The sequence below is a fragment of the Lepidochelys olivacea genome, assembly GCF_965140295.1.
Source record: "Lepidochelys olivacea isolate rLepOli2 genome assembly, chromosome: 8".
Taxonomy (NCBI): Eukaryota; Metazoa; Chordata; order Testudines; family Cheloniidae; genus Lepidochelys; species Lepidochelys olivacea.
In genome coordinates this window covers 96,903,498-96,922,215 of record NC_140418.1, presented here as the reverse complement: position 1 = coordinate 96,922,215, position 18,718 = coordinate 96,903,498, and the positions used below count along the sequence as shown (strand labels likewise).

At 46.7% G+C, this 18,718-nt stretch overlaps 1 protein-coding gene across 3 annotated transcripts in view; it reads right to left on the bottom strand.

Moving 5' to 3' along the window:
• Nucleotides 1-18,718, bottom strand: part of LRP8 (LDL receptor related protein 8) — a 288,878-nt gene that overhangs the window by 38,509 nt on the left and 231,651 nt on the right. For 2 of the 3 annotated variants that reach the window (XM_084637202.1, XM_084637203.1), the window contains 3 exons: nucleotides 16,857-17,225; nucleotides 920-1,042; nucleotides 420-542 (listed from right to left, as the gene is read on the bottom strand). In XM_084637202.1, coding sequence (XP_084493328.1) covers nucleotides 420-542; nucleotides 920-1,042; nucleotides 16,857-17,225 — 615 coding nt within the window. The remainder of the gene's footprint in view (nucleotides 1-419; nucleotides 543-919; nucleotides 1,043-16,856; nucleotides 17,226-18,718) is intronic. The other variant, XM_084637201.1, reaches the window with a different exon arrangement.

The following is an 18,718-nucleotide window of genomic DNA, read 5'->3' as shown; positions in this document are numbered from 1 at the left end:
TTTCTATCTTTAAAGCATTTTACAAACACTAATTAGCCCACACACCAGTAATTACCTGGTGTCAGGGGGATCAGAATTTATGAGTTCCTTGCTCCTGGTCCTGTGCTCAGATCACACATCCCTCCATGAAGACAAAGTGCATTTCTTGGTGGAGTAGAATGGAGCCTCTGGGCAAGCCTCCAGTCACATCTGTGCAAGCCCAATGACCTCAGAAAGCCAGAGAGCCCAATTCTGCTTCCATTTATATCCATGCAATGGGTACAGTGTGTGCAGAGAGAGAGAGAGAGAGAGAGAGAGAGAGAGAGAGTGCAGCTAGGAATGGCATTAGCAGCCACATGTTGTTATTCTGCTAGTCATGAGCACCAGAGAGAGAAGAGGTTAACACAGCAGCAATAAGAGGAAAGAGGTGTGTACTGTACCACATTCTTTCACAGGCTCGTCAGACCCGTCCCTGCAGTCTCTATGTGAATCGCACACTTTGACTCCATCAATGCACTCTCCATTTTTACACTGAAACTTCCTGGGGCTTTCACACGTGGACTCTGTTGTGTTGGGCAAGAGAGGAAAGCGACTAAATTAGATTAGGGTCATGATAATGAAGACTGAACATCAAGCTTCAAGAGGTTAAAATTAGCAGTAATGAGATGGTGTTAAGCAAAAGAATATTTAGACTGAACATCATGCAGGAATTTTTTTTTCAAAGAGTGAGGTCTATTAGGACTTTGGAAAAGTTCCTAAAGAAGCCCCATTACTGGACTAATTTAAAATGCTCTGTAAGGAACAACCCTGCATTGGCCTGGGGAGATGGATTAGGAAAGCTAATAGGTCTTTTAAATCTCCAGTGCCTACAATGCTCTGACTGAGCTGGACTTCTTATTGTATCATACACTGGAGTGTAAGGTGCATTGGCTAAACGTACCGTTAATGCAGCCTGCCTCATCGCTGTTGTCAGGACAGTCGTGTACCTTGTTGCACTGCTTTGCTCCATCGATACAGGTCCCGTCCCCACACTGGAACTCATCAGGGCGGCAGGTCACCAGTGCTTTAAAATGACACCAGGATGGATTTTAAATGGCTTCATACAATAGTCTTTAACCACATACAACAGACTCTTCATTTGTCTTATTAACCTGTACCTAACATGCTCCCTGGGGTCCTCTACCCAATTTAAAACATGAATTATATGCAGAGTTCACTGAGTATATTAAAGGGCTCAACAGAAACTCAGTAACTCTTTCCCTGTGCAGGGAGCTTTAAGAGTTAACAAACTTGGGCTCTGGGAGACCAACAGGGGTGAGGGCTCGTCACTGAGAATGTCCTGCCTGTGGCCCTCAGATGTTTAAACATGGCAGCTGAGGTGCGCCAGTTGATCTTACCACCCATGGCAGAGCACAGGGAGTGAAGTGGGTCTCTAAGCTTAGCCAGGACCAGCCCGTACAGGGCAAAACCAATACCTTGAATAGCAGCCCACAGCCAATCAGTGCAGACAATGGAGCTTCCTGTCAGAAACAACGGTAAGCAAGTGGGCAGCCAAATTCTGTGCTCACGGAAGTTTGAGTGGTCTTCAGCTTTAGCCCATACGAGGCGCACTGCTGCACTCCAATTCAAAGAAGATGAAGGTAGGGAGGGCCGTGTGCCGACGCTGGCTACCTTGCCTCAGCTTTTTATTTATTTTAGAGACAAAAAGATTTTTTAAAAAAATACATTTTGAAACATGTCCAGCCTGAGGTCATGGGCCAAATTCATCCCTGGTGTAACTCCACTAAAGTCAATGCAGTTACACCAGGGATCAATCTAGGACTGGAGATGCTGAGTACTCAGAAGTCAAACTGAAGACCAAAGGGAGCTGTGAGAATTCAGCTGAGAGCCAGGCTTCGTGCTACATTACAATCTGAAAACATCTCGGCAGACTCAGACCATGTTTCAAGCCTGGAACTAATTTTCCTGGTCAGGTTATTACTGACTCAAAACAGGTCTTCACAACAGAAACATTAAGAAATCCCTCTGCTACAGAGGGCTAGAGCCTTGCAACACTCGGAGTTACGATGCTTAACTTCTGAGTACCTGGCTGCCTAGTGAAATTCACAACCTTGATTTAGGTGCTCAGGGTCCCTACACAATGCTGGGGGAGAGTCAGGTGCCAGAGAAAGGGATTCACAGAAACCACCACACTGAGCTGCCAAAACTAGCCAGTAGGAAATGCTGAGGAAGGGGTTGGGTCTAAGCCCTCCCCCTCAAAGGGAATTAGGCACCTAACTCCACCAGAGGGAGGCGTCTCCGCCCACTTGGAATTCACAGCTCTGAACCCTTTCCCTAACCCTGGAGTTAAGCCCTAAGCCAGTCCTTTCTGGCAAGAAACCTAGGAGGAGTTGGAGGAAATGGTGATGGGCCCCCTTGTGCTCAAAAGACCAGGGGTTAGGGCACTCACCTGGGATGTGGGAAACCAGGATTCAAGTCCCTGCTCCAAATCAGGCAGGGCAGGGACCTGAACCTGCGTCTCCCACAACATCCCAGGTGAACGCAACTGATTGCTGGGCTGTAGTGTGAGGCACCACTGCCTCCTCTGTCTTCTGTGTGAGGTAGGCGTGTCCTGATGAGGCCCTGCAGGCAAGACAGGTGGGAGAATGACTGATCTGAAAATCCCACCGGGGCTGGGTGTGAGCTAGAACACCGGGTTACTCGGTGGTGTCAGGACTTAGGTGTCACTCTGCTTCAGGCACATATATGATTAGGCAGCAGCTGAGTGGGGTTTTGTGAATGCCAGTGGCACCTAAACGCTGACCTTAAGCACCTAAAGGGACAGGCAGACATCTACGTCCCCCTTGTGAATCTAGCCCAGAGCCCCTACCTGAAGCCACGTCTTCCTCGAGCTTATGTTAACAAACGGCCTCCATAGCTGAGACTCTCATTTATACTGACAATGAATAAGGCTCTGATCAAGTCACAGAGGTCGTGAAAGTCATGGAAACTGTGACCTCCAGCAACCTCTGTGACTTCAGCAGTGGGAAGCAGCAAGGTCCTCTGCTGCCCATGGGGGCTGCGAGCTGCAGGGGCTGCCAGAGGTGGTGGGGAACCCCCAAGCTTGTGGGCAGCGGGGGAACCCCTGAGCTCCCAGCCACCACAGGCCCCCAATGCTGTGGATGGTCAGGGTACCCCACAGCTCCCGGCTGACATGGGAGCTGGTAGCATCCCACAGCTCTTGGCCCCTGTAGGTGGTGGGGGAACCTCCAGCTCCCAGGCCCCGTGGGCCCCTGGAGCTGCGGGCAGTGGGGGTACCCTGCAGCTCCCGGCCCCCATGGGCAGCAGGGGACCCCTCCTGAGCTGCAGGTGTATCCCGCAACCCCCAGCTGCTGCAGGTGGCTCCTATCCCCTGCGCAGCAGCCCCACTTCAGGTGGTGTGGTGACCCGCAGATCCCCATTTTGTCCCAGATGCTTTTAGTAAAAGTCAGACTAAAAATATCCATGACAAAATCTTAGCCTTAACAATGAGTACAGAAGCTCTATAGATGCTCACGGATAGCAGCCGCCAGTTTGATTGCAAAGGAGATCTACAGCCCCCTGGGTATGTTACACATTACAGTTCAGAGGAGTCCATCTTCCAAATGTTTCCTCAAAATTCTATTAAAGTAGCAAACCATTTGAAAGTCTTTACTGTTGTGTTTCTCCTTTGGGGGCTGAAGCTGGGTTTTACATGACAGAAAATCATTGCTGCTGAATAGCTATAGGAGGTCAGAGCTGATGCTAATTCATGTAATCCGAAGCCACGTGGCAGCATTTCCTTGACAATTTCACAAACTGTCTTTAAATACAGAAATTATGGCTTCTTCGAGTGCTTGCTCATGTCCATTCCAATTAGGTGTGGGTGTGCCGCGTGCACGATTGTCAGAAAGTTTTTCCTCTAGCCGTATCCGTTGGGTCAGCTGTGGAGCCCCGTGGAGTGGCACCTTTATGGCAGTGTATATAGGTCCTTGCTGACACACCTTCTGCTCAGTTCTTTCTTACTGCTAGTGATGGCTGTTGGAGCAGCTCGGTCTTGTGTATTTAAAGTGCCTACTTAGCGGTCTTTCTTTGAATAGTTGTTGTAAATAGTCACCCACTAGTGTTAATTAGTTGAATAGTACTTAGCTGGAAGATCTTCCCTGATTCCCTTTCCACCGGACAGGGGCATGCCTTGGTCCCAGGGCTTTAAGCCCTGTGAGAAGTGCCTGAAGCCTATGCCACATGGTGATCCGCAGGATTCCTGCCTCAAGTGCCTCGGGAAGGGTCATCAGGAGGATAGGTACAAGATATGTAGGGGTTTTAAGCCCAGAACAAAGAAGGAGAGAGACTCTTGCCTGAAGCTCCTCCTAATGAAATCTGCACTTTGCCAACAGCCTCAATGCGCAGCGCACCGGCGTGGGAACCCTTGGCACTGAGGAACAACTCCTGTAAGAAGCATCGACATCGGCACTGCTCCACGGCCCCGAGGCTCAGCTCCACCTCACGGTACCATTCACAATTGCCGGTGCTGCATAAGAAGAAGATGGACAAGGGTCGCTCACCGGCAGGGCACACCAGTGGGGTGTGTCCTGTGTTGGGACTCCCCAGACCTGGCCTGCAAGTCCCACAGCTGTTGACTCCAGCCATGACAGGGGGGCCGCTGAGTCCAGTGCGGATGGGCTCTCCAGTGCTGTTGGACCTATCAGTGGACAGGACAGTAGTCCTTCCCTTGTTCCCAGACCTCATCACACAAGAAAACGGCAGGATACGACATCCTAACCTGGAGTCCCGCCACCCCACAGCGTGGAAGCTCCATGGTTAAACCAGTCTCAACTTCAGTTCAGGAGGTCTTTCTCGGAAGCAGGAAGCACTCTATTCGAGCCACTTACCTCACTAAGTGGAAGCAGTTCTTGATTTGGTCTATGCAGAAGGGTACTCCTGCACCACAAGCCTTGATCCCATATGTTTTGGACTACCTGCTCAACTTGAAATGGCAGGGGTTGGTGACCTCTTCGATCAGGTACACTTGGCTGCCATCTCTGCCTTTCACCCAGGGGTAGAGGATAGGTCAGTCTTTGGAAACCTGATGGTAGGCCGCTTCTTCAAGGGGCTGGATAGACTGTGTCCTCAGGTGAGGCAGCCTCTTCCTCATTGGGACCTCAATCTAGTCCTTGCCAGGCTTATGGACCCCCTCTACTTGAGCCCATGGCAACATGTTCCTTGCTTTACCTATCTTGGAAGGTAGCTTTCCTAGTGGCCATCAGCTCAGCCAGAAGGGTCTCTGAATTCAAGGTGCTGACATCTGAGCCCCCTTTTATAAAGACAAGGTGCAACTTCACCCACACCCTGCGTTTCTCCCTAAAGTAGTCTCTCAATTCTATACAAATCAGGACATTTCCTCAAGCCACATGCCAATAACAGAGATCGCATGCTTCATTAATTGGATGTGAGATGTGCCCTGGCTTTCTATATCAAGCGCACAAAGCCATTTCAGAAGTCCCCAGAGCTCTTCATCACCGTCGCAGAGAGGATGAAAGGGCTTTCCATCTCCTCCCAACACATATCATCCTAGATCATGTCGTGCATCAGGACTTGCTATGACTTGGCCAAGATTCCGGCCCCAACGTTGACAGCGCACTCTACAAGAGCTCAAGAATCATATGCCACTTTCCTAGCTCAAGTGCCCATTCAGGACATATGCAGGGCAGCCACATGATCCTCTATCCATACCTTCACCTCGCATTACGCAATTTCTCAACAGTCCAGAGATGACGCAGCATTTGGCAGAGCAGTGCTGCAGTCTGCAACCAGAGGAACTCCGACCCCTCCTCCAAGAGTACGGCTTGGGAGTCACCTAATTGGAATGGACATGAGCAAGCACTTGAAGAAAAAACGGTTACCTACCTCTCATAACTGTTCTTCTTCGAGATGTGTTGTTCATGTCCATTCCAAATCCCACCCGCCTCCCCTCTGTTGGGAGTATTCAGGCAAGAAGGAACGGAGCAGGCGGTGGGTTGGCAAGTAACTATATACACTGCCATAAAGGCGCCACTCCAGGGGGCTCCACAGCTTACCCGAGGGGTACCGCTAGAGGAAAAACCTTCCGACAATCTCAAAGAACAACAGTTATGAGAGGAAGGTAGCCATTTTTTTTAGATACCCCAAAAAGAGCCAAGAGACATTAAGTGAACTACCAGCAAGTATCAAAGTGCAAGCCATGGCACAGTGTTATTCTTCACAGCATCATACAGGATGCAAAATGCAGATTTAGGATGACTTCAGTTGACTAAACTCTAGCATGTACAGAATTGCTGCATGACATTTTATATAGCAATGACAACTGCAGCACCTGTGGAGGCATGGGGGAAACTTAGCATTTATAAATACAGCATGACAAAATAAAGCTGTGAAGCGGCACTGTCCCCTCCCCCCCAGAAAGAAGTCAAACGCACCCAATAAATGCACAAAGATAAACCTTTTGCAAAAAACCCTAAGGGAAAAAGCTTTCCCAAGTAATAAACAGTGTCCTAGGAGCCACAGCTTTGTTACCATCAAATTCTAGAAGCTAAATAATTGTGAGACAGGTAAGTGGATGGCAGACCTCGAGAGCAACATCTAGTGGACCTACTGGATCATCAGTTTCATTTTCTTCCTTGTAGGTGGCACTCTTTCCTCTAAATCAGCAGTGAAGCAATTGCCCAACCCAATCCTACACTTATTCAAGTTAGTGAGATTTTTGTCACTCAGTTCAACGAGAGAAGGCCTGCAGTTTATCAAGTAATTTGGGACTCTCAAGACAAAAAGGCTCTATGCACCTTGAATATATTTATTTATTATTAGTAGTAATATTAGTAATATTAGTAACAATAATAAGACTCCCTAATTTAGGTTTTATTTAAAAATAATAATTTAACCAACCTTACTGTAAAGAGAAATGTTTCCATTTTGTAGAAAATGAAATCCATTTGTACGAAACCCAAACCCAATATTGTACAGCTGCATGAGAATTTGAGGGGAAACTTGTTAACACTAGTTTAGTGTCTTTATCCAAGCTGAATGGACAGCAAAATGCATAAATACCAGATGGTGCAAAGACTTAGTATGGAAAAAAATACTTTTGCAATTGGAAAAGTACAGTGATCAGAATAATTCACCAGAAGTTTGAAAAGTGTTGTGATTTTCACAGGTGCTGATCACCTGTACCTCCAACTGACCCAATGGGAACTGCACATGCTTAGCGCCTCCGAAATACGGCCACTGAGGGCCTCACATTTGGCATCCGACACTTCTGACCATTTTGGCTAAAGTTTGTAACACAAAAGCCAAAGAAGTTAATAAGCATAAAAGGAACCATAAAACTCCACAGCCTGGGGTTCAACACAGTTCCTATAAACATGGTTTGAAGCCTAACCTTCCCATGAGCCATATCCCCCACTGTCTCTCCAGTGGTCAGTTTATTGCTCTTTCCCTGAACATCTGGATAAGCGGAATGAGCAGCTGAGCTAAATTTAACTCTTTGGTCACCAAGGACCAGGTAGTCCCCTAAAACCCTATCGGATGTGAAAAGAACATTCAATTTTTAAAAATTCTTTCACTTTTAATCACCTAAGTGTGACAAGGGGAACAATTTAAAAAAAGAAAAGGAGTACTTGTGGCACCTTAGAGACTAACAAATTTATTTGAGCATAAGCTTTCGTGAGCTACAGCTCACTTCATCGGATCCTCCTGAAGGTCGAAACAGCATACTGGACTTCTACATAGAGTGCTTCCGCTGACGTGCATGGGCTGAAATTGTGGAAAAGCAGCATCACTTGACCCATAACCTCAGCCGTGCAGAACACAATGCCATCCACAGCCTCAGAAACAACTCTGACATCATCATCAAAAAGGCTGACAAAGGAGGTGCTGTTGTCATCATGAATAGGTCGGAATATGAACAAGAGGCTGCTCAGCAGCTCTCCAACACCACTTTCTACAAGCCATTACCCTCTGATTCCACTGAGAGTTACCAAAAGAAACTACAACATTTGCTCAAGAAACTCCCTGAAAAAGCACAAGAACAAATCCGCACAGACACACCCCTAAAACTCCGACCAGGGGTATTCTGTCTGCTACCCAAGATCCATAAACCTGGAAATCCTGGACGCCCCATCATCTCAGGCATTGGCACCCTGACAGCAGGATTGTCTGGCTATGTAGACTCCCTCCTCAGGCCCTACACTTCCAGCACTCCCAGCGATCTTCAAGACACCACTGACTTCCTGAGGAAACTACAATACATCGGTGATCTTCCTGAAAACGCCATCCTGGCCACTGTGGATGTAGAAGCCCTCTACACCAACATTCCACACAAAGATGGACTACAAGCCATCAGGAACGGTATCCCCGACAATGTCACGGCAATCCCGGTGGCTGAACTTCGTGACTTTGTCCTCACCCATAACTATTTCACATTTGGGGACAATGTATACCTTCAAATCAGCAGCACTGCTATGGGTACCCGCATGGCCCCACAGTATGCCAACATTTTTATGGCTGACTTAGAACAACGCTTCCTCAGCTCTCGTTCCCTAACGCCCCTACTCTACTTTCGCTACATTGATGACATCTTCATCATCTGGACCCATGGAAAAGAAGCCCTTGAGGAATTCCACCATGATTTCAACAATTTCCATCCCACCATCAACCTCAGTCTGGACCAGTCCACACAAAAGATCCACTTCCTGGACACTATGGTGCTAATAAGCAATGGTCACATAAACACCACCCTATACCGGAAACCTACTGACCGCTATGCCTACCTACATGCCTCCAGCTTTCATCCAGACCACACCACACGATCCATTGTCTACAGCCAAGCTCTACGATACAACCGCATTTGCTCCAACCCCTCAGACAGAGACAAACACCTACAAGATCTCTATCAAGCATTCTTACAACTACAATACCTACCTGCTGAAGTGAAGAAACAGACTGACAGAGCCAGAAGAGTACCCAGAAGTCACCCACTACAGGACAGGCCCAACAAAGAAAATAACAGAACGCCACTAGCCATCACCTTCAGACCCCAACTAAAACCTCTCCAACGCATCATCAAGGATCTACAACCTATCCTGAAGGACAACCCATCACTCTCACAGATCTTGGGAGACAGGCCAGTCCTTGCTTACAGACAGCCCCCCAACCTGAAGCAAATACTCACAAGCAACCACACACCACACAACAGAACCACTAACCCAGGAACCTATCCTTGCAACAAAGCCCGTTGCCAACTGTGTCCACATATCTATTCAGGGGACACCATCATAGGGCCTAATCACATCAGCCACACTATCAGAGGCTCGTTCACGTGCACATCTACCAATGTGATATATGCCATCATGTACCAGCAATGCCCCTCTGCCATGTACATTGGTCAAACTGGACAATCTCTTCGTAAAAGAATAAATGGAGACAAATCAGATGTCAAGAATTATAAACATTCAAAAACCAGTTGGAGAACACTTCAATCTCTTTGGTCACTCAATTACAGACCTAAAAGTTGCAATTCTTCAACAAAAAAACTTCAAAAACAGACTCCAACAAGAGACTGCTGAATTGGAATTAATTTGCAAACTGGATACAATTAACTTAGGCTTGAATAGAGACTGGGAGTGGATGGGTCATTATACAAAGTAAAACTATTTCCCCATGTTTATTACCCCCACACCCCCCACTGTTCCTCAGACGTTCTTGTCAACTGCTGGAAATGGCCCACCTTGATTATCACTACAAAAGGTGTCCGCCCCCCCGCCCTCATGCTGGTAATAGCTCACCTTAAGTGATCACTCTCGTTACAGTGTATATGGTAACACTCATTGTTTCATGTTCTCTATGTATATAAATCTCCCCACTGTATTTTCCACTGAATGCATCTGATGAAGTGACCTGTAGCTCAGAAAAGCTTATGCTCAAATAAATTTGTTAGTCTCTAAGGTGCCACAAGTTCTCCTTTTCTTTTTGCGAATACAGACTAACACGGCTGCTACTCTGAAACCTGTAATTTAAAAAAATGTATCTTTACAATGTTCTTATAAGTACAACAGCATCATACTTACAATGTTGTGGCAAAAGCTATCATGGGACCTGGTAGGCAGGCAAGGAGTGTGGGAGGTGGTGGGACATTGTCTGCGTGCCTTTTTATAATGAAACTGGGACATAATTCCATTTCAGTATAATTGGCTGAGTGAATACAACAGGCCACCAATCAGGGGCATTCCCACAGCAACAGGATATCCTGTCTTAGAGAGGAGGGCTGTGTTTTTGCAGAGCTCCTCAATGTGCAGAGCTTAGTTTATATGCACCAGCTGTTCAGAAAATTGCAGTGCTATTTTGGAGGCTTAAACCAATGGAATCTCAGCACTTTTCTAGCTCCTCTTCAGTTCCACAGAATAGAAACAAAGCAAGAACCTGTTATATTAACTGCTACACATAACACAACTATGTTTTACATTTGCAAACTCTGGACAAAAAGACAAGCTGCTCAAATTCAACAGGCACATTCCAGGCTCAAAGCTGGTATTCGCGTTGCCAATTATCCCAGAGTCTTTAATGACACACATGGGGATTTGTGCCAAACAACTTCCATCTGAGGCATTTATTACTTTTTGAAAATAAAGTCACTTTGCAGTTTTATGGCAATTTTCACATGCGTGTCTCAAAGCACTTTTCAGGCATTAACTAAGCCTCAAGATAAGTCCTATTTTATGGATGGAAGGACTGAGGCATAGAGAGTTGGAAGTGACACGAGAAGACTGTTGTAGAGTCAGGATTAGCTCTCAAGAGCCCTGATTCCTAGTTATTTGTTCTAAGCACTGTCCAATATTCCCCTTCTGTATGTACAACCTATATTTCAAAGGAGAACTTTTAAGATAACAGGTCTGGATTGTGAGGCTGATAAATCCAAACTATAGATTATATTAGAAAAATATATTTTGAGTGTATTTATATGAATTCAGAAAAAAAACAACTGTCACAGACAAATTCCTTGAGCCAGCCCATTCTATCCTATTTATTTTCTCTCTCTCTGCCAAAGCATTTTCACTAGTTGTCACCCTCAATGGGTAGCCTAGTCTTTCATTCATCCAAAATGATTATGACAACAAGTGACTGATGCTGGCCTCAAGAGAGATTTTTTTTAAGTGGTTAATATCCCTCTATTATGTATAATACAAAAACCCCAATAGCTCCATGTGCAGGAAAAGATGTCAAATTGATATCGTCTGTCCTGAACTTACTCTAATCAGCTCAAATCTATGGCATTTTTAATACCTATTGTAGAGGTATCAAAGCACCAGATGATGAATGCCATGTCATATATTTGCAATTTCTTCTGTATCTTTAATAAAAAAAAGACTTAGAAAGTTCAGAAAGAGAAGAAAACCTCAGCTGTCTGGGTCAGATCCCCAATGGGTGTAAATCAGGGTAGCTCCACTGAAGTGATTTACAACAGCTGAATATCTGATTCTCTGTTTCCACAACTCTTTGTTTAGCAAACTCAGATCTTTTTGTTTTATAAGGGCACCGACAAACCTTTTAGTTCTCCCATGTCACTTTTAAAGCTGTGTAATAGATGGTACATTTATATTTCAGCTGTGTGCTGCAGAACACGCACCATCTACCGTCACCACCTGGGTGCAGCTTTTTTATGGTTAGGAGCCACACTGGCTTAATCTAGGAATGATCAATTAAACACACAGATACCCACACACATAGCCACATATCCTCTCTTCTCTGGTGCATTAAGGGTCTCCTTTCCCACTACATACAGCTTTAGTGGACTAATTATACTGTTATTTACACTGGTTTTACATGAGTGTTCTGAACTTCATTTACTTCAGTGGAGTTACTCCTTATTTATATCACTACAAGTGAGAGGAGAATCAGGACCTGCATGTGTCAAGGAGCTCTCCAGAGAAAGGTTGGTGTAACAGTCAAAGCATCAGTGTTGAAATACCTGTGTTTCCTGGAGCCACAGGACCAAACCCAGCAGAGGCAGCTCTGCCATTCATCTCTTTCACATAGGTAAACTGAACATCATACAATTTACTGTACATGGATTTACTGCAGACCTTGTACACTAAAATTCCTGCCTTCTGAACATGAATGTTAAAGGTCCCAAGGCACTTTCCAAAGGAGTGGGAGTTTGCCCATCTCCCTGGCCATATTTCTTCTTTCCTTCACTATTATGCAGCTGTGCACTAGCTGGCAGTCATCACTGCCTCAGAGGAAGTTGCACTATGTGATGTTGTAGGGAGATATTTTGAAAAGTTTTCTATACAATTGTGAGATATTACTACTGCTGCCTGCTTTATACCATGCTCCTTCAAAGCTTCCTATCATGATGGCCGGAGCTCAGTGGATACCCTTTGGAACCCATCTCTACCCATGTTGGATCAAGCTAGGGGACGTCCCTGAGTAATAAAGTACTTTCTCGCCTCCAAGGTGGGCTAAGTGTAGTCCTAGTCCTGCCAACCATTTAGCAAAGGCGAGATGAATGCAGGGGTGAAAGTAAGTCGAGTGACTTACCGGTATGCTGGGGCCAGCTCTGGACCCCGGAAGGGGCGGGGCTGAGGGGGTCAGAGCTAGCCCCAGCCCACCCTGTAACGTAAGTGCCCCCTCCCCCACCGGGGTACAGCAGCAGCAGCCCGGGGCTCCAGGGGCTATTTAAAGGGCCTGTGGCTCCCATGCTTCTACAGCCCCGGTCCTTTAAATAGCCCCCAGACCCCTGGAGTAGTGGTGGTGGGGCTCCGGCAGCTATTTAAAGGGCTGGGGTGGTAGAAGCAGGGGAGCCCCAGGCCCTTTAAACAGCCGCCGGAGCCCCACAGCTGCTACCCCAGGGCTCCAGAAGCAGGGCTCTGGAGGCAATTTAAAGGGCTGGGGCTCCAGCCACTGCTGGCAGCCCCAGGCCCTTTAAACTGCCCCCTGGGGAAGCCGGGCTGCCCCAGTACGATGCACCAGCAAGTACCAGGGCTTACTTTCACCTCTGGATGAATGTGACTTGTAAGTGACTTGACTTAGACTCCCTTCTAAACTAAAGAACTGGGGCTCAAAACGGCATTTTCACTGATTTCAACTGGCAAATGCTTCCGGTGACATGTTCCCTACTGCACCCACCTAGGTCCCTTGGATATGGAGAAGGAGAGAGGGGAGCTCATCTTTCCTTTACTGGATTGAAGCTTGTGTGTAAATAGTCCACCCTCAAAGGCCAATGCCATTCCAGGGAACGTTCCTCAAGGTCTGAGTTCACTTACTTACATTGTAAGTTCTTTGGAGTGGGGACTGTCATTTTGTTCTATGTTTGTACAGCGCCTCGCACAATGAGGTCCTAGTCCATGACTAGAGCTCCTAGATACTACAAATAATTGTGCACAGAAGGTATCAGAATCAAATGTGCACTAACACAGTAAAGGGCCCCAAGATAACCCCCATGGCTACTAGCAACCTATGACAACCCCCCCCTCCTTAATAGGAGACAGAGTCCTGCCTGGAATCGGGATCCCACGGACTCACTGCCACAATAGCGGGAGTAGGTGGGAGCAGGATTAAAAATAGCCCCGCACAGGGCTCTACTGTAACATCCTGGCTTTGTGTAGATCAGTGATGTTGCCCTCTAGGGCTGTCCACAGAGAGGATATCAGATCTACTGCTAGTGTTGACTGAGGGAGTTCACCTTCAGCTGCAGCCATTGAGGCCTACATTCCTGAACGTGAAGGACCAGCTTTGTGGCTCAAACAGATCTATTTCATCCCACGAGTAAATCAGTTCCATCATATTGCTCTCCACCAATCACATTGTTATCTTCCTCATATCCAGTCAATCAACGCTTCCCCTCTCAACAAAATCAATCCTCCCCGAAGCTGAGCATCAGTCCTTACTCCTGGGGGCATTCTGCACCAAAAAAATAAAAATTCTGCACCAAAAATTAAAAATTCTGCAAATTTTATTTGTAAAAATAACACTACATAATCACACCAGTTTCAATTATTTTGGTAATTTATTTCAAAATACCCATCAGCAAGTATGTCTGTAACAATACAGACACACACAAAAATCCCCCAGGAGTAGAGAGTTAAAGAAACCCCTATGACAACCCAGTTCCTGTTCTCTGTCCTCCTACCCCCACGCTGGGCGGGGGGGGGGGGCAAACACCCCCCACCAGCTCAGATATCCACACTCCCTCCCCCACACTAGCCCAGCCATGGAGCCCCCCAGCCCAGATACCCACACCCCTCTTCCCCAGAAGCCAGCCACGGTGCCCCCCGGCCCAGGTACCTACACCCCCTCCCTCCCAGAGCCCAGACACAGGGCTCCCCCTTGTCCAAATACCCATGCCCCCTCTCCCCCCAGAGCCCAGACACAGGGCCCCCCCCAGCCCAGACACCCATCCCTCTCCCCTCCCCAGAGACCAACCACGGGGGTACCCTGGCCCAGATACCCGCACCCCCTTCCCCCAAAACCCAGTCACAGCCCCCCCCCAACCACAACCCAGACACCCGCCCCTCTCCCCTCCGCAGAGCCCAGGGATCCAGAGGGAGAAACAGCCTGATGCTGGGTCCCACGCTTGCACGGAGTTTCCTGTGCATGGCCCTCTCCTTCCCTCGGGGCGTGCTGGGAACTGCTCAGAACCCTCTAGCTCCCTCCCCCCAGCAGTGTCTTTTATGTGCGAGCTGGGCTCTGTTGGGTCCAGTGGCCCCTAGTGGTGGCCAGCAGCACTAAAGCCCATTTCTGTGGGGGGAAAAGAAATTCTGCGCGCACAATGTTAATTTCTACAAAATTCTTCATTGCACAGTGGTACAGAATTGCCCCAGCAGTAAATCCTGAGCCCACCTTGGACTCCTATTCTGCTGCTGCCCACACCCCCTTTGATTTTCTGTATACCAGCTCTTTCTCCTGCTCCTGAGCCATCTACTCCTTTTTCTTCTCTCCCTACTCTTAAGAGCAGCTCAGAGGCTATTCTGCATTTTCCTCTCCCCTCCTGAGCTTCCACTTCCCCCTTCCCCTGTTAAAGGAGCTACAGCATTTGCTCCCTGCCTTTGTCTCCGCTTCACAGAAAGCCTAACTGCCTTCTTGTACAGGCCCTTCCCAAGATGGGACTGCCCTACTAGCCTCACAGGCTGGATTTTTCTGCCCTACTGGGTGCAATGTCTATATGGACAATAAAAATCCTATGCTTCTGATTCTAAGAGCCAGAGGTTTTCCTGGATTCCTTAGTTAAAATGTTCAGTCTCTGCAGTTGGTTGTGGCCCTCCTCCCCAGAGCTGCCCACCTTTCAGCAGTGCTGTATGTATGTATATAGCTGTGTAAATATTTTATTTCATCTCAATCTTGTCATTATGAATATTTCAGAGAAACATTTTCTCCATTTCCCTCTTGGTCTCTCTGGGTAAGTGACCAGTTTGAGCAGTTTAGTGTCTGGAAATGGATAAAACATTCAGTACACAGCAACAATGTGTTAAATACACAAAACTAACTGAAGAGAAATCCATTATTTATGATCTCTGTGCCTTTAACAAGCCAAACTCTTACACTGAAAGGGCTTAGGTTTTAGAGCACACAGTGCATTTTGAACTGGCTTCTTCAGAGATGCCTTTATTGATTGTCTGTTTTATGTTCTGGATTCATAGGCAGAAAACTATATATATATATATATATATATCTATCTTTCTTTCTTTCTTTCTTTTTTGCTTTAAGATAGATGTTTCCAACCTGTGAGCTGTGACCCCCTGAGGCAATCTAGGAGTTTTCAAACCTGTTCCCATTCCCTACCTCTGATTTCCAACTGAAACAGATATCCTCAGTCTCTTGCTACCAATTCCTCTTCAGCTAGGCCCCCCACAACCCATTCCACTACCAAAAAGCTGGGCAAGAGGGTAAATTGATTGCAGTCTATAAGTGCTTACATGGGACATAAATAATTGATAATAGACTCTTCAGCCTAGCAGGCAAAGGTATATCATGATCCAATTGCTGGAAGTTGAAGTTAGACTAATTCAGACTGGAAATAAGGTGTACATTTTTAACAGGGTAATTAACCTTTGGGACAATTTACTACGGGTTGTGGAGGATTCTCCAACACTGGCAATTTTAAAATCAAGACTGGATTTTTTTTTAAGATATGTTCCAGTTCAAACTAGATAATAATGCCCCAAAATTATTTTGGGGAAGTTCTATGGCCTGTGTTATGCAGGAGGCCAGACTAGATGATCACAATGTCCTTTCTGACCTTGGAATCTATGAATCTTCCCCACCCCACCCCACCCTTTCTACTTCCTTTCCAGTCCTGTGTTATTCTTTTAGAACAATTAATTTCCCCCCAAACCTAAATGCTTTCATCTCTCTTTAAGGAGCTATGGGCCAGATTGTGTCACGAAGGTTCTGGCACTGAACAAGGGGCAGGGTGGAGTCACCTTGCCTCTGAAAGGGATTGTGACTCCGTGAGGACCATTGCCTCCTGGAGCTCCTGGAAAGCTGGCTCTCTCCTCCCCACCATGTCAGAGAGGCTCACATTTAAGTCACTACAGAAGCTGCTGTTTAACTCTCTGAGCCTCAGATCAGCCTCTGACTTCTCACTGAATGCAGCATTATTTGCAGCCAACAGAGTTCTGTGCTCAGTCTCATTTGGGCAGGTTATTTTGGTAATTGGGCACTCAGCTACACAGTCTGCAGACACAAATACCCAGTCTGAAGGCATGGATTTGTTGCAGCAAACATGTCATTAGAGGTCTTGGCTGAAATGTGGCCTTTAGTGGCATCCAAAAATTCCCTCTACTCCAAGGAAATCTTTACCCAGCCGACATCCCTTGTCCCCATGCTGCTTAGCCCCTGCAGATACTTACGACAATTCTGCTCGTCTGACTTGTCTTTGCAGTCCTCGTCGCCATCGCACTTCCAGTTCAAGTGGATGCACTCCCCATTGCCACACCTGAATTCGTGGGCCGCACAGGTGTTCAGCACCTGAGGCTTGACTTTGTAGCGACACTTCTCCATCAATTCATCTGAGTAGTCTTCACAGTCGGGCTGGTTGTCACAGACCCACAGCTCTGGGATGCACACGCTGTTGTTGCACTGGAACTCATTAGGCTTGCAGGTGAGTGGTGAGCACTTCCTCTCGTCACTGCCATCTCCACAGTTGTTGTCGCCATCACACACAAAGATCATGGCTATGCAGGTCTTGTTACTGCACTGGAACTCATTGGAAGAACAGACTGCGGGATAAAAACAAACAGATGAGTTGGGAGATCCTCAACCTAGACCCCAATTGGACATTGTGTCCGTATCACAAACCCACCACACACACTTCGGCAGTCTCTGCTCAGGAGAAACCCAACACTGGAGCAGGCTAGGAGTGAAAGACATTAGCTCGGCTGTGTGGAGTCCAGACCAGGAACAGCTAGGGTGTTCCAAGTCAGTAGTGATGTGCATTGGCTGCGTGTGTGTGGAGTCCAGCCGGGGCTGAAATACCAGAGTTGTGGTAGGCTATCACTGAGGATCATTACCACAACTGTGCTTAGAGCCCAGGAATGGAATAGTTGAAGGGCTGAAGGTCAAGACTGAGAAGCACTGGCCGAACTGCATGGGGAGCTTCGAACAGAAGTGCAAGGGAACTGAAGATCAGGAACAAGGACCACTGGCAATACTGTGTGTGGTCCCAGCAGCAGAACAGCAAAGGTGTAGCAAGCTAAGACTGAAGAGCACTATCAGAGCTATGCTGGGAGACAAGCAATGGAACAGCAGAGATATTACAGTCTAGGATGGAGATGCATGGCAGAATTGTGTGACACAGGCTTGCATAGCTCCTGATGGCACTATACTGAGCTCAAGCCAGTGCTATCAGTTCCTGACTTTCATGACTTTCACCAAATTCACCCCCCCAAAACTAAGCAAATTTCAGAATTTCACAGCGTCTTGTTTTGGACATATTAAGTGAGACACACAGGGTAAATATTCAATGAGTTGTGCAGGGATTAGCTGCTGAATCATGTCGATAAATCCCTTCACAAGGTACTGACTATTTCCCCGGGAAGTCACCATTCTGCATTTACATACAAATGAGACTTTTTGAGCTATGAAGAAGAACAAACTTTTTTCCTTTGCATGCCTGATTTACTGCTGAGCCAGAGGAATCTGCTCAAATTAAACTTTCAGATATCCCAACAATGGTCACTCTTATGCAAAAAGAAGAACACAGCCGCTGGCAAGAGTTCCCTATAACTACTTTTAATTGGTACCTAATTTACTCAGTTATTAAGGGAAAAAATTCAGTTTCAGCAGCTTCGAAGACCCGGCGGAAAATTATGGCTTTTATCAATTAGATTAGATCAAATAATCCGTCTTGAAAAATGCTTCTTTTAATGTCACTCAGGAGGCTCTCGTCTTCAATAGCAAAAGTACTTATTGCCCCTGCTGCACAGCTCCTGTGACTGTCATAAATATAAAGGGAAGGGTAAACCCTTTTAAAATCCCTCCTGGCCAGAGGAAAACTCCTCTCACCTGTAAATGGTTAAGAAGCTACAGGTAACCTCGCTGGCACCTGACCAAAATGACCAATGAGGAGACAAGATACTTTCAAAAGCTGGGAGGAGGGAGAGAAACAAAGGGTCTCTGTCTGTCTATATGCTGCTTTTGCCAGGGATAGACCAGGAATGGAGTCTTAGAACTTTTAGTAAGTAATCTAGCCAGGTATGTGTTAGATTATGAT